At 48.9% G+C, this 15,845-nt stretch overlaps 1 protein-coding gene across 1 annotated transcript in view; it reads right to left on the bottom strand.

The window, feature by feature from the left end:
* The window catches only part of DRD4 (dopamine receptor D4), a 35,984-nt gene extending 20,783 nt beyond the window's left edge, over nt 1-15,201 (bottom strand). Inside the window, exon 1 of the mRNA XM_067540381.1 lies at nt 14,738-15,201. Within this exon, the coding sequence (XP_067396482.1) occupies nt 14,738-14,995 (258 nt within the window). The 5' untranslated portion in view covers nt 14,996-15,201. The remainder of the gene's footprint in view (nt 1-14,737) is intronic.
* Nucleotides 15,202-15,845: the final 644 nt, after the last annotated feature.

Below are 15,845 nucleotides of genomic sequence, written 5' to 3'. Positions count from 1 at the left end.
GATTTTTACAATGCAAATGATCTCTTCCTGAAGCCTGCATAGAAATAGTCCATTGAAATTGGCCACACCTGATTTGAGGTGTTGGCCTCTTTTCTTTGTCTGGAGAAACCTATTCATCAGATCCCACTGACGTGCATGGTTTAAACATATTTAAGTCTCATATTACTGGGATATATCTATAGTCTTTTGTGAGTTTACTGTACGTACATCATACAAGAATATTAATGATCACTACGTTAGTAGTTTTCCAACAATATCTTACGACACCTTTTGTGTAAATATCATGACAACAGTGTGTAGTAAGTGTGTCAGGCTTCACGAGAGTTGCTGACGCAGAATAGTGAACCATCAATGGGCCTCTGTTTCACATGGCCTCTCGACATTACTGACAAAACACATATTTTGCCAGCCACTCATTATGCAGTCATCCCAAACTTATGGCCATAAAACCTTTACAGCTCATCAGCTTGTTACATGAATCTTTTCTCAGTTATTATAAACAGCACAGGTAACTAAGGTTATCCAACTTTCCATTATAAGACCCCATTTTCCATGTTTCTAATTCTGCTAGACAAACTGTTTGAGCTGATTTTTTTATTTATTTATATAGTTTCAGTTAACATGGTTAAGCTATTTCACAGAAAAAGGTTATTTCTCCTACCATTGTTCTGAGAAACAGCTTAACTGTAACTGTAGACCTAAGTAGTATTACTTTTTTAAAAATTCAGCCTGAGGCAGAGGGCTGTACACTTCTTCGCTTCAGTAGGCTGAGCTCAATGGGTGAGCCAACTTTAAGTGCAAATGGGCTTTTCAAGTTTTCTGAAGAAAAATTCCCAAACGGTCTATGCATGGAATCTATGCATCCCCGCTAGCAATTTTACAGAATGCTTCCACTAAACCTCCATTTGATTGTTAAGCTGTCTAAGCTGCTCTTTTATTTTATTTTTATGATGCATTTGGTCATCTCGCAGAATTTGTTTGCAATATCATAGTGTAGTTTCCATAGCACAAGCAATTGCATGACACTCACTGATAGCTCGCTAAGGAGGAATCTCACATCAATGGCTTTTGGATTGTTGCTTAGTCTTTGTAGATATCAATTTTGTTTGTGATATGATATCGCTAGTGAAGTGCAAAATTCAAGAAATGATGTAATACATCTATATAGGGACTTACTATTTTTAAATTGTGGGTTTAAAGTATTTTCCATTCCTTTTACACACACCCTAGATCATGCCAGGGGCTCCATGTGTCTTCTCATTTTCTGATCCACCATACTAGGGTTCCCTAGTCAACTGCCTCCCCATGCCAGGGTCTCTCCTTCCCTCCCACCCTCAGATTAAAAGGGAAGGGCTGACAGCTGGTGCCCTCTCTCTTTCTTAGTTTGCTCAATCCAATAGGGCAACTAGCTCAGTTGCTCCCACAATCCCCTGGTCAGGCTCTTATCCACGGAATGGTCTTCCCAAGCTGCTCCCTCCACATCACCAAGCCAACAGGCTAAGCCTTGGGGATGCTCTGCCTCATTTCTCCTGGGGCTCCACCAAGGCCACATCCACCTGACCTCATCTCTCATTATTGTGATTTCACCCAGATATGCTCCATGATGTGGTTCCCATGGCAACGGCCAGTAGAGTCGTCATAACGACTGAAGCAATTATGCTGCCCAGCCTGGCCCCACCCCAGCGTAGTCCTGCTACAAATAAGTGCAAACAGCTTTTCCCATTCTCACCAAAATCAATAGGATTCTGCCCATGGATGCCTAGAACAGTCCCTGAAATTTTGGACTTGATCAGTTGAGGTTTTCAAAAGTTATAGTGTTACAGACAAACAGAAAAATGCCATCAAGTTGAGTATAGGGCCTAACTTCGCTCAGTCAATAATGTGCAATGTCTTTAATCCTCTCTGAGGACTAGCGTTTTAGGCCATGTCTACACTACAGAGTTAAGTCGACTTAAGTTACATTGATGATCGTAAGCCACTTTAATTACATGGGCTGTGCATGTCCACACAACCTTCCTTGTGTCAGCAAAGCGTGTCCACAGTCATTGCTCTTGCATTGACATAGGGCACTCTGCATCATGGGTAGCTATCTCACTGTGCAACTCCCCACCCTCGGCTGTCGGGAGCTCTAGGAACAGATGGCTGTGCATTATGGGAGCACGCTCACTGTCCCATGATGCAGTTCTTTCCGTCCCATCATTCCATGGGCTTCTGACTTCATTTTGCACCCTTTTTTCAACAGCCCTTGTAAACTGTTCACCCACCATCTCTGCTTGACAGCATGGATTCTGAGCTGCTGCCCAGTGTGGTGATGAGCATTATGAACACAATGCAGCTGGTCCTGTAGTATTTCATGAGCTGAGAATCAGAAAGTGAATCGGTGGTACCTGCCCTGCTGTGTGCCATGGAAGAAATGATTCAAGATTACTGCTGGCATTCACGGAGCAGCTGCACACCGTGGTGGACTGTCGGTACTGGGCTCATGAAACAAGTGCTGAGTGGTGGGATAGCATCGTGGTGCATATATGGGATGACAAGCAGTGGCTGCAGAACTTTCAGATGTGTAAATCCACCTTCCCGGAACTGTGTGCAGAGCTCACCCTGCACTGCAGCACAAGGACACCAGCATGAGAGCTGCCCTCACTGTGGAAAAGAGAATGGGGATTTGAGTGTGGAAGCTGGCAATTCCAGACTGCTACCAGTCAGTTGCGAATCAGTTTGGAGTTGGAAAGTCGATTGCGGGGGTTGCTGTGATGCAAACGTGCAGGGCCATTAACCGCCTCCTGCTATGAAGGACTGTGACTTCCTCCCACAGGATAGAGATGACTTCATCTGTACCAAGTGCAGGCTGGTTTCCTTATTGGAAGAGAAGGTTAAAGGACTAGAGGCCCAAATATCAACCCTGCGTTGCATTAAAGAAAACGATGTCTTTCTCCATCGGGCACAGGCACAGTGTAAGGAAGATCCAGAGAAGGCCGGGCAGGCGAAACTGAAGAATGGGGAAGAAAATTGGCAGCATGTGACCTCCCGAAGAAAGAGAATCTATGTGCCCACCATGCAGATAGAAGTAAGGAATCGTTTTCATCCTCTCTGCACAAGTACTACAGCGGAGAACGATTTGGAGGACCCTTCGGAGGGAATGGATCAGAAGGAGACCCGTTTGATCAGAAGGCAAGGGATGCATTGTCCTAAGGATGGGGGTTCCACAACCACCATTCCCAAGAGGAAGAGAAGGGTGATGGTGGTCGGGGACTCCCTTCTAAGGGGGATGGAGTCATCCATCTGCTGTCCGGACCAGGAAACTAGAGAAGTGTGCTGCTTGCCTGGGGCTAGGATTAGGGATGTGACGGAGAGACTGCCAAAACTTATCAAGTCCTCAGACTGCTACCCCTTCCTACTTCTCCTCGTGGGCACCAATGACACTGCCAAGAATGATCTTGAGCGGATCACTGCGGACTATGTGGCTCTGGGAAAAGAGATAAAGAAGTTTGAAGTGCAAGTGGTGTTCTCATCCATCCTCCCTATTCAGGGAAAAGGGCCCAGGTAGGGACCGTCGCATTGCGGAAGTAAATGCATGGTTACGCAGGTGGTGTCGAAGAGAGGGCTTTGGATTCTTCGATCATGGAATGTTGTTCCAGGAAGAAGGATTACTAGGAAGAGACGGGATTCACCTAACGAAGACAGGGAGGAGTATCTTCGCAGACAGGCTGGCTAACCTAGTGAGGAGGGCTTTAAACTAGGTTCGACGGGGGACAGAGACCTAAGCCCGAAGGTAAGTGGGGAAGAGGGACACCACAAGGAAGCAGAAGGAGGAGAGTGCAGCAGGGGAGGCCTCCCGATTCATACTGTGAAAGTAGGCCAATCGGCTACTTATCTCAAGTGCCTGTACACAAATGCAAGAAGCCTGGGAAACAAGCAGGAGGAACTGGAAGTCCTGGCACAGTCAAGAAACTATGACATGATTGGAATAACTGAGACTTGGTGGAGTAACTCACACGACTGGAGCACTGTCATGGATGGGTATAAACTGTTCAGGAAGGACAGTCAGGGTCGAAGGGGTGGAGGAGTTGCACTGTATGTAAGAGAGCACTATGATTGCTCTGAGCTCCAGTATGAAACTGGAGATAAGTCAGTTGAATGTCTCTGGGTTAAGCTTAGAAGCAAGACCAATAAGGGTGATGTCGTGGTGGGTGTCTGTTATAGACCACCAGACCAGGAGGATGAGGTAGATGAGGCTTTCTTTACTCAACTAGGGAAAGTTTCCAATTCACAGGACCTGATTCTCATGGGGGATCCTGACATCTGCTGGAAGAGTAATACAGCAGAGCACAAACAATCCAGGAAGTTTTTGGAGAGTGTCGCAGACAATTTCCTGGTGCAAGTGCTGGAGCAACCAACTAGGGGATGTGCTTCTCTTGACCTGCTGCTCACAAACAGGGAAGATTAGGTAGGGGAAGTAGAAGTGGGTGGCAACCTAGGCAGCAATGACCATGAGATGGTCGAGTTCAGGATCCTGACAAAAGGAAGGAAGGAGAACAGCAGGATACGGACCATGGATTTCAGAAAAGCAGACTTTGACTCCCTCAGGGAACTGATGGGCAGGATTCCCTGGGAGGCTAACATGAGGGGGAAAGGAACCCAAGAGAGCTGGCTGTATTTTAAAGAGACCTTATTGAGGGCACAGGAACAAACCAGCCCGATGTGCAGAAAGAATAGCAAATATGGTAGGCGTCCAGCTTGGCTTAACAAAGAAGTCTCTGGCAAACTTAAACACAAAAAAGAAGCTTACAAGAAGTGGAAGCTTGGTCAGATGACTAGGGAGGATTATAAAAACACTGCTCGAACATGCAGGAATGAAAACAGGAAGGCCAGAGCATAATTGGAGTTGCAGCTAGCAAGGGACGTGAAGGGGAACAAGAAGGGTTTCTACAGGTATGTTGCCAACAAGAGGAAGATTAGGGAAAGTGTGGGCCCCTTAGAGAATGAGGGAGGCAACCTAGTGACAGAGGATGTGGAGAAAGCTGAGGTACTCAGTGCCTTTTTTGCCTCTGTCTTCACAGACAAGATCAGCTCCCAGACTACTGTACTGGGTGGCACAGAATGGGAAGGAGGTGAACATCCCTTAGTGCTGAAGGAACAGGTTCAAGACTATTTAGAAGGACTGGACATACACAAGTCCATGGGGCCGGATGCAATGCACCCGAGGGTGCTGAGGGAATTGGCTGATGTGATTTCAGAGCCATTGGCTATTATCTTTGAAAGCTCGTGGCAACAGGGGGAGGTCCCCGAGGACTGGAAAAAAGCAAATATAGTGCCCATCTTCAAAAAAGGGAGGAAAGAGGATCCAGGGAACTACAGACCGGTCAGCCTCACTTCAATCCCTGGAAAAATCATGGAGCAGGTCCTTAAAAAATCCATTTTAAGGCACTTGGAAGAGAGGAAGGTGATCAGGAACAGTCAACACAGATTCACCAAGGGAAAGTCATGCCTGACCAACCTGATTGCTTTCTATGATGAGGTGACTGGCTCTGTGGATGTAGGGAAGGCGGTGGATGTGATATACCTTGACTGGCAGCTGGTCACATGCGGAGTGCCCCAGGGGTCGGTCCTGGGGCCGGTTTTGTTCAACATCTTCATTAATGATCTGGAGGTTGGGGTAGATTGTACCCTCAGCAAGTTTGCAGATGACACTAAGCTGGGGGGAGTGGTAGATACCCTGGAAGGTAGGGATAGGATACAGAAGGACCTAAACAAACTGGAGGATTGGGCCAAAAGAAATCTCATGAGGTTCAACAAAGAAAAGTGCAGAGTCCTCCACTTAGGAAGGAAGAATCCCATGCACAGCTATAGACTGGGGACCGACGAGCTAGGCAGCAGTTCTGCAGAAAAGGACCTGGGGGTAACAGTGGATAAAAAGCTGGATATGAGTCAGCAGTGTGCCCTGGTTATCAAGAAGGCTAATAGCATATTGGGCTGCATTAGGAAGGGCATTGCCAGCAGGTCATGGGAAGTGATTATTCCCCTCTATTCGGCATTGGTGAGGCCGCATTTAGAGTATTGTGTCCAGTTTTGGGCCCCCCACTACAAAAAGGATGTGGACAAGTTGGAGAGAGTCCAGCGGAGGGAAACAAAAATGATTAGGGGGCTGGAGCACAGGACTTATGAGGAGAGGCTGAGGGAACTAGGCTTGTTTAGCCTGCAAAAGAGAAGAATGAGGGGGGATATGATAGCAGCCTTTAACTACCTGAAAGGGGGTTCCAGGGAGGATGGGGCTAGGCTGTTCTCGGTGGTGGCAGATGACAGAACAAGGAGCAATGGTCTCAAGTTGCAGTTGGGGAGGTCTAGGTTGGACATTAGGAAAAAGTTTTTCACTAGGAGGGTGGTGAAGCACTGGAATGGGTTACCTAGGGAGGTGGTGGAATCTCCATCTTTAGAGGTTTTTAAGCTGAGGCTTGACAAAGCCCTGGCTGGGATGATATAGCTGAGGTTAGTCCTGCTTTGAGCAGGGGGTTGGACTAGATGACTTCCTGAGGTCCCTTCCAACTCTAATATTCTATGATTCTATGACTCTCAGTAATGTGCAGGAAATAACTGATGGCTTTGATGCAATGGGATTCCCTAACTGCAGCAGGATGATAAATGGAACACACATCCCAGTTTTGGCCCCAGACCATTTTGTGACAGAGTACATCAACCAAAAGCGCTACTTGCAGGTTGCAGCTACATGGTCTTGCAGGCGCTGGTGGATCACCGGGGCTGTTTCACTGACATCAATGTGGGGTGGTCAGGGAAGGTGCATGATGCACGCATCTTTAGGAACACTGGACTGTATAGAAAGCTGCACACTGGGACTTTCTTTCCAGACCAGATTCAAATCAGGGCTGAGGAAATGTCCATAGTGATCCTGGGAGACCCCACCTATCCTTTTTGCTCTCTTGGCTCATGAAGCCTTACACTAGGAACTTAGACAGCAGCAAGGAGCACTTCAATCACAGGCTCAGCAGGTTCTGAATGACCACTGAATGTGTCTTTGGCTGATTAAAATATTGTTGGCACTGCCTTTGTGGCAGGTTAGACTTCAATGAGGAAAATATTCCGATACATTGCAGCCTGCTGTACTCTGCATAATATTTGCGAAGCAGAAAAAGTTTCCCCGGGGGTGGAGTGTTGAGGCAGATTGGCTGGCTACTGATTTTGAGCAGCCAGATACTAGGGCAATTAGAGGGGCACAGAGGGGGGCTATTTGAATTAGTGAGGCTTTGAAGGAGCATTTTGACAGTGACTCCCAATAATGTCTTCATTTGATGCATTTGGACAGGGAATGTTTACTTGCCACCTTGAATGACTCCTCTAGTGCTTGCTTCCTGAGCATTAATTGTACTGAGCAAATATTCCTGCCTATAGCCACTGTGTTTCAATGTTAGCACCAGCTACGGTGTATGAAACAAATAAAGACTCATTTTATTTCAAAGACTAAAGTTTAATAACAGGACAAAATACAACTTTTTTGTCAAACAGGGGACGTGGCATTGAGGAACAGTCTCTCGGTTATAGCTCTCACAGCCATGTGTAACTCCGGTTTTCATTGTGAAACCAGCCTCTATGGGTGGAGTGTACAGGGTACTACAAGGGACCGGGAACTTGTGGGGAATGTGGTGGAGGAGTTTGGGGAGGGCATGGAACGGGTTTCCGTATTGGCTACAAGTGGAGTCATGCACAGATGTGCTCAGACTACAGCGTAATGAAGGATTTGAACATCTCTGTCTGCCCCTCGAGTAGCATTATCATCCGTTACTACCCGTGTCCTTTTCCAGGCTATCCAGCTTGAATTCCACATTGTCTCCCTCCATGCTTTTATTTCGTTAAGTGCTGTATCTGTTGACTGCAGCACTTCGCGAAATAAATCCTCCTTACTCCTCCTGGTTCGCCGCCTTATTTGATGGAGGTGGGGCTCCACTGGTGCGGAGGAGTGGGTTCTCCAGGGCACATCTGCAGAAGCCAAAGGAACAATGAACAGAGTCAGTATTGCGAGTGCACTCAGAGCCGTGAATCACAGAAGTTACACACACCTCTTTATCGCTGTCCCTTGGCTAGCGCACAGCTTGGTGCGAGTCCCAAATATAGTGAGTTCACCAGGGTGCTAGAGGGCTGAGAAGGGGGAATAGGAAAGAAGGAACAAAGGGTCTGGGTGATTATTGACGGGGATTCTTACAAGTGCCTAGGGAGACTATTCTGAATATTGGTACCCTTTTCCAAAAGCTGGAATAATCAAACCCAGTATCTCACTCCTGAGGGTAATCCAGGATACAAGGGTGCATCTCCTGCATGTGTGTGTCTTCAGACCGGTTCCGTATATTGTTCACCTGTGTGCCACTCCAGTCCCTGCAGAAATAATTGCTGGTTGGCATGGCAAAGTTTCCTACAGCAGGGGAAGAAACTAGGCAGCTCAGCCAAGGAACTTTTGGCAGAGGATTGCAGAATACCTACATGAAAGTTTCCTGGAGATCTCTATGGAGGATTCCCAGGACATGCCGGTGTACATTAGCAACTTTTCCGTCAGTCCCGCACTGCATAGCTACAAAGGCTCTGTTGTTAATTTCTGTCCCTTATCCCTCCTCTACCATATAACAAAGTACATAGGAGCTCAATTTCGTCTTGCCGTGCAGTATCAAAGCAAAACGTGTGCTTACTAGAGCTCGCATCCCCTGCTTCATGCACGCTGGAGTCTGAGTGCTGGGACTGGCTAGACCCCTCTAGAGACAAAAAGAGGTCCTGACTCACCACGCCACCAGACAACCCTGCCGTGTATGCCACATGACGGGTCCAACTCCTCTTCTTCGTCTACCACTTCCGTCCTTAGGGTTGACTCCGCTGGCTGCTGCCTTCAGTCCCCTCAAAGTATCCACAGGACTCTTGTTGGTGGAGGTGGGGTCACCACCGAGGATGGTGTGCCACATGCAGCTCTTTGTAGAAGCAGCATGTCTTCGGTGCCGTACCAGAGTGACGGTTGTTCTCCCTTGCCTTCTGGTACGCCTGCCTCAGCTCCTTGATCTTAGCATGGCATTGCTGCGTGTCCCTGTTGTGCCCCTTCTCCTGCATGCCACTAGCAACCAACCCGTAGATACCTACGCCTGGAGCAAGTTGCACGGCATCCTGATCCAACAGTTCCGGACTGTTGGAGTCCATGCAGGACCGCGTCTGCTGTAGAAAGCTGACATGGTCAGCTAGGAAGATGCTGTGTGAATTGTGCATGCCAAGCAAATAGGAAGAGGAATTTCAAAAATTCCCAGGTCTTTATACAGAGGAGGGGTGGATATCTGTGTACTTTCAAGGCAGCAGAGTTCAAACTGCTGACCACAGCAGTCATGATGGGCATTGCAGGAGGCCAATTAGGGCGACATAAGCAAGTGCAGCGTCTATACTGATGCTGTGTTGCTCTAACTATGTCACAAAAAGCCCTATGCCTCTCATTGAGGTTGTTTTATTACATCACCATAGAAGGGGAGTTACAGCGGCAGGAGGAGCGTTTCAGCGTGTGAACCTCCACTGTTCTGGTGACAAAAGCTGACTTTTGTCCTCAAAACTGTAGTGTAGACAGGGTCTTAGCTGTAATAAAGAAAGTTGTGTTTGAGATTCAGAAACACAGCCCATGTCAACAACCTCAACTAGCTCTTTTGATTTATCATTATTATTGTTGTTGTAACAGCTAGAAGCCTCAAATGAGATTAAGGCCCCACTGTGCTAGGTACTAGACAAGCACATCGTGAGAGAATCCCGGTCTTGAATATCTTACAGACAAAAAGGTGGAAGAAAGGAAGATTTGTGGGAGTTGTAGGTGAAACCCTGACCCCACTGACGACAACAGAAAAACTCCCATGGATTTAGTAGGGCCAGGATTTCACTCCCAATGTGTATAAATCTCTTAGTCAGCTTTAAACCCTCAACCACATTATACACAGAACCACTTGGTGATAATGCCTCAAAATCTGAAGAGGTTCCTGCATTTCAACAAGAAACCGCAAGCTGCTCAGGCCTGTCCTGCTGAATGGGGGAATCTACACTGATTTATTTAGATAAAAGGAGATTTGTTTTTCTGCTCCCACCGAACGAAAGGCAAAAAACCTCTCAGGAGGGCTGCCTCAGCTAACTACTGATGATTCACTCATTTTATCATGAGCTGTATAAAAAATAAGAGCAGTCTTAAAAATGAGCTAAGTGGTTAACTTGGGCATCACTGCATGGGATGGAGCCAGGATCTATATTCAAACTATTGCATGCTGGTGTCGCCACACATCAAATACCAATAGAATTTACACTGGAGGCAAGAGAAAGCTATTGATTCTTAAAAACAGATCGTGATAATGGCTTCACATTGCACATTGTTTCATCTCTCTGGCCTGCAGCAAGGTTCGCTCACCTTTCCTTCCCTAACTGACGTGAAACAAAGAAAGACCCTGAGGACATTGGTTTCTATGGCAAGTGATGTACTATCTGAGCGGAAAGAATCAGAGCCAATTTTTTATTTCCACTTCGAAGTTTGGGATGCTTAGATTTGATGTTCCCCTCACTACACAAAACCAACTCAGCCAAAACTTGAACTGTTACACTGGTGTAAATCCAGGAGTAACACCACTGATTTCAATGGATTTACTGCCATGATTTACGCCAGGTAACTAAGCATAACTTGGTCCACTTTTTTGGTGGGGTAGTTTGAACTGACAGACTAAAACAGAGGAAAAAAAAATCAAGCACTGAAAATCAAGCACCCCATATTCATTCTCACGCCTTTCCCCGTGTAAATTGAATCTCAGCAAGATACCATCAGAAACAACCCTCTAGATGCACTGTTGTCTGGTTGTGATAATATAATATAGACTAGTCCTATTAAGTTGACCCAGTTTAATGAAAGTTGTATTTTTAAACTGATGCAAATTTGCATGTAGAAAAGGCACATGAGGCAACATGATCAGTAATTTGGAGCAGGGGGTCTGGGAGGCAGAAGACTTGGGGTCCGCTCTTGCACAAGTCACTCACAGTGGACTTTTCAAAAGCTCTTTTGAGCATTCAGACAACAAAGTAAACCTTAAAAACAGAATGTGGGTGAAGCTTTTTCCTGGAAAACCTACTCCCACTTGTGCCCTAGTTGTCCAAGTACTTCCGGTCCAGCCTATGGGATTTTAAAACCTTGCTGCTCTATGATGCTATGCTGTTTCAGCCCTGCGGCTATTCTCCCTGTATCTAGATTTTACACACACATCCCAAAGTCACTCAACATACTTCAGTAAAGAGACACCTGAAGCCTGCTGGAACAGTCTGGTGCTTATCTCAGCACCTGTATTGCTAGAAAAGCCTCTGAAATTAGACTGGATGTGTGCGGTAGGAAAAGGATGGTCACCGATTTTTAAAATTAATATTAAAACAAAGTTTTCCCATGCTGCTTTCAAATGCTGAAGCAGTGCAGCAAGAGGCAGATAAGGGACACTTGTACCAAACTCCAGCCTCATTTTCAATGGTGCTGTTGACCTGTGGAGATTCAGTACCTCTAAAGAATTGGGCCAAACAATCAACATTTTCAAAAACTTGGAGAAGCACAACTAGCTACTTGGATCCCCATTGAGAGGCTCACACAGGAGTTGGGCAGCTTGGGGATTTTCAAAGCTGGTATTTGGCTGCATCTAGATTGCCCGAGTGTCCAGGGCTCGCAGGATTTTCAAGTGCATCCAACCCAAGGGAAGTCCCGGGGTGCTCAGGGTGAAGTAGAAATGCCTGCTAGATTCCCAGACATACGTAAACTAGCACATTGTACAGGCAATGGCAGAACATTCCCAGGATCATGACTTTACTTGTATCCAACCATCATAGCCGTCAATACCAGATTTGCATCATGTACAGCCATGCTATTCAAGGAGTAGGTGCATCTCCCATGGGCTTCATTATGTCTGTCGTCTGTCCCCACCAAGACACAAACACACATTGTATCCTCATTGTGCCATCTACAATGCCCAGTACAGATGGGAAGCTGTCCGCAGCATACAATTCCTACTTTATTTGGTGTTGGGCTCTGCCTGTCCATACAGAAACTTGTGCTCTATAACCCTCTGGGCCACAGTATTTAGGAAGTCACCTATGCACAGACAAGCCACAAACTGGCAGGAGCAAGTACAGTAGAATCTCAGAATTATGAACACCTTGGGAATGGAGGTTGTTCATAACTCTGAAATGTTTGTAACTGAGCAAAACGTTATGGTTGTTCTTTCAAAAGTTTATAACTGAACATTGACGTAACACAGCTTCGAAACTTTACTGTGCAGAAGAAAAATGCTGCTTTTAACCATGTTAATTTAAATGAAACAAGCACAGAAACAGTTTCCTTTCCTCATCAAATCTTCTTTTTCAAACTTTCCCTTTATTTTAGTAGTTTACATTGAATACCCTGCTGTGCTGTATTTGCTTGTGTGTGTGTGTGTCTTTGCTACTGCCTGACTGCATACATCCTGTTGGAAATAAGGTGTGTAGTTGACCAGTCAGTTTGTAACTCGAATTTGTAACTCTGAGGTTCTACTGTAGTGTCTCTGACAGTCATTTGCAAAGACCCTCTGGTAAGATAGCTGAGTAGTATGGCCCAGATTTTTAGAGGAACTTAGGAGCTGTTCCACCCTGCATAGCAAGACCTGAATTAGACAACAAAGTCCCATTATCAAGTGACTTAAGCACTTAGGAGCCTGAATCTTACTGAAAGTCAATGGCATTTAGGCTCCTAAATCAGTTTTGAAAATGGAATTTAGAAGGCTAAGTCAAATAGAATTTAGAAGGTAAGGCCCAGACTTTTAAAGGTATTTAGGCACTGCTGTGCTCAGCATTACAGCACATAACTGATTTAGGAGTCTAAATCCCATTAAGTCATTAGGATTTAGGCTCCTAAGTGCCTAAATCCCTTTTGAAAATTAGACGTAGGCTCCTACATCGGTTAGGCATTGCAACAATGAGTGCAGCAATGCCTAAATACTTTTATAAATCTGGGTCACAGGTCTTACAATGCCAAGACACCTTTAACAATCTAGGCTGCAGAGACCCGTCCTGGAAGCCATGCACATGGCTCTTCTAGGTGAGCATCTCACCCTCACAGGTGCTGGAAGGGCTTTGCACCTATTGCAATCCCCAGGAGCAGGAGGGCACTTCTGTACAACCCTGGCCTCAGGAAAATCACAGAAAGGGCTCAGAGGTCTATGGACACTACAAGGAAGGTAAAGGCACCCTGAACTCTGAGCCTCGCTGTCCCTAGCCTGCTGCCTCCTTTCCCTGATTTTCCTTGTGATGTACAGACCCAACATGGCCAGATGCTGGACCGCAGCCTCTCTTCAGAGCTGACCTCCTCGCCTGCAACCCCAGGTTCCCTGACACCCTAATGTCTGCCCCAGCCCTATCCAGCTCTCCTAACCCCCACTCCAACCTTTCTCCTCCAGCCCTATACTAATCTTATAATGCCTCAGTAAAGCCTCTGCCTCTCTCACTGGCGCGCATGTGCACGCGCACAAGTGTCCTCACACTGTGTGCCGTGTCCTTGGGAATTTCACACAGTTTGGGGGGGGAGAGAGAGATGCTGCTGCTTGCCCACTTTAACCAAGGCTTCCTGGCTTTTTACTCATGTCTCCAAGCACCGCTGGGCCTTCCTGCAGTTCTCTTTGGGCAGCCTTCCCCCACAGCATGCACCCTTGGAGCATTCACACCGCTGCCCCTCAGACAATTTGGGCGCATCCAAGCACTTGCCTGAGCATTGATTTTTATGGGCTGTGGGAGTCTTTCCATTGACTTTGATGAGCTTTCCGGCAGGATAACCATTGATATTCACACCGGCAAGGCAAACACACCCCAGCTCTATAACTTATCCCTCTCGCTTAAGCTTGGGAAAATAAGGGCTCTTTTTAATCATAACAGTCTGCTGAGATAACAGAATAGGATCAGGCATGTACTGTCTCAGCGAGTTTCTAATTAACACAGTCCTCATATTCAGTCTGTTCCACATTTGCTTCTCTCACTCCCTTAGCCCCACAAGCAAAGTAGAAAAATGACTTTCCTAAAGTATTTTTGGCTGGGCTACCAAGAGATTTCTCCTACAGACACGGATGTTAGACATTTGGCAAAACTGACCACCATTCATGCACCCAAAATAATAATCGTCCGTCCAAATATCTACAGCCAGATCCGCGCTCCAATTGCTGAGAGGTTTCATGACCCCTGTGCCTGACCTTGCATTTCAGCAGGGCAGAGTGGGCACCTCTTGAAAGCAGCTCAGGAAACTGTTTTACTCGTGACTGGGAAGCCCTTTGGCAGCGCCCTAAACAAACACGACGAAGGGTAGAAGCGCTCCCCCGCCCCAGCCAGGTGGTACTGGCCCCTGAGGCTTTGTCTAGACTGCACTCCCTCCCCCCCCCCAGGCCCGGGCTACCACTCAGCTTGGAGCCCAATCCCCCCACACACCAATCGATGTGCCTCGGCTCAGCGAACACCCAGAACCCGGCCGGCGGGGCAGATCAGAGCCAGAGCCCCGCTGTGCCTGGGGCCCGATCCGGATCACTGTGCAGCCGCCGCAGAGCGGTGCGGGAAGGGCTGCGAAGCGGTGAACCGGGGGCCGGTAGCAATGGCAAAGCCAGGCGGCCAGGGGAGGCTCCAGGGGGCTGGGAAGGGGCTCGCTCCGTGCAGCGCAGGTGCCGAGGCGGGCGGCGCGGGACTCACTCACCTCGGAGTAGACGTAGAGGGGCAGGACGAGGACGGCCAGCAGCAGGTCGGCCACGGCCAGGCTGACGATGAAGTAGTTGGTGGTGGTCTGCAGGGCGCGCTCGGAGCAGACGCTGAGGCAGACCAGCAGGTTCCCGCCCAGGGTGCACAGGATGAGCAAGACGCCGAAGACCAGGGCGGCGATGCCGGTCAAGTTGGAGCCCGCCGCCGCCGCTGCTCCGGAGGCGCTGCCCAGCTCCCCGCTGCCGTTGCCCGGCATGACGGTCCGCCGCGGAGCCCCGCGCCACCGAGGAGATCGGCTCCGGCCGGGGGGCGCTCATGGGCTCTGCGGGCTGCCCGGGCGGCGGGGCTCACCGCGCCCTGCTGCGGGCTGGGCGTAGGCGGGGCTCGGCGGCGGGGCTGCCCCGGCCCATCGTGCGGGCGGCGCTCCCAGCCCGGGGCCGGAGCTAGAAGGTAGATCCCGGCCCCCCCTCCTCCGCGCTAAGCAAAGCAGGCGGCGGCCGCAGCCCGGCCCGATCCGATTCCGATCCGATTCCTCGCCCGGCCGCACGCGAGTGAGCCGAGAAGGCGGAGCTGGGCGCGGGCACCCCCGCAAGCTGATGGCCGGGGGGCTCCCGGGCGCGCTCCAATCAGGGCAGGGCAGGGCAGCTCCCCCCGCAGGCAGCTCGGGGCAGGAGCCAGGGCTGCCGGGCCGTGCGGTGACCGGCTCAGGGGGCGAGACCTCGGGCCGCCAGCCACGTGGGCTGATGAGGACCGGCCCGTGGGGAGAAGCGGCGTCGCACAACCCGCATGACAACCACCCCCAAGAAAGCTGCAGCCAGCCCGCTGCCAACTCCCCTTCCGCGGCCAGTCCCGGGAGCAGTGCCCGGAGCTGAGCCTCTCCCCGTGGGGGAGCCGGAGAGAGCAGCAGCTCCGCGGCGGGAGGGGAGGCTCCCGCACCCCGAAGGTGACAAGTTGCCTGAGGCTGAAATAAAGCGGTACCGGGACAAAACCTTCCCAGCTATGCTCGCTCTCCTCCGACACCACCTTATCACAGCTCCATGGCCGGCCCCTGGGTTAGCACAAGGGCCCGGGGGCTACGTCGTCTCTTCCCCTCCCCTCCCCTCCCC

Source organism: Emydura macquarii, unplaced genomic scaffold (genome assembly GCF_026122565.2).
Source record: "Emydura macquarii macquarii isolate MOO-44397 ecotype Brisbane River unplaced genomic scaffold, CSIRO-AGI_Emac_v2 contig_587, whole genome shotgun sequence".
Classification (NCBI taxonomy): Eukaryota; Metazoa; Chordata; order Testudines; family Chelidae; genus Emydura; species Emydura macquarii.
Note: the sequence above shows the minus strand (reverse complement) of the source record. Positions and strands in the feature narration are given on the sequence as shown.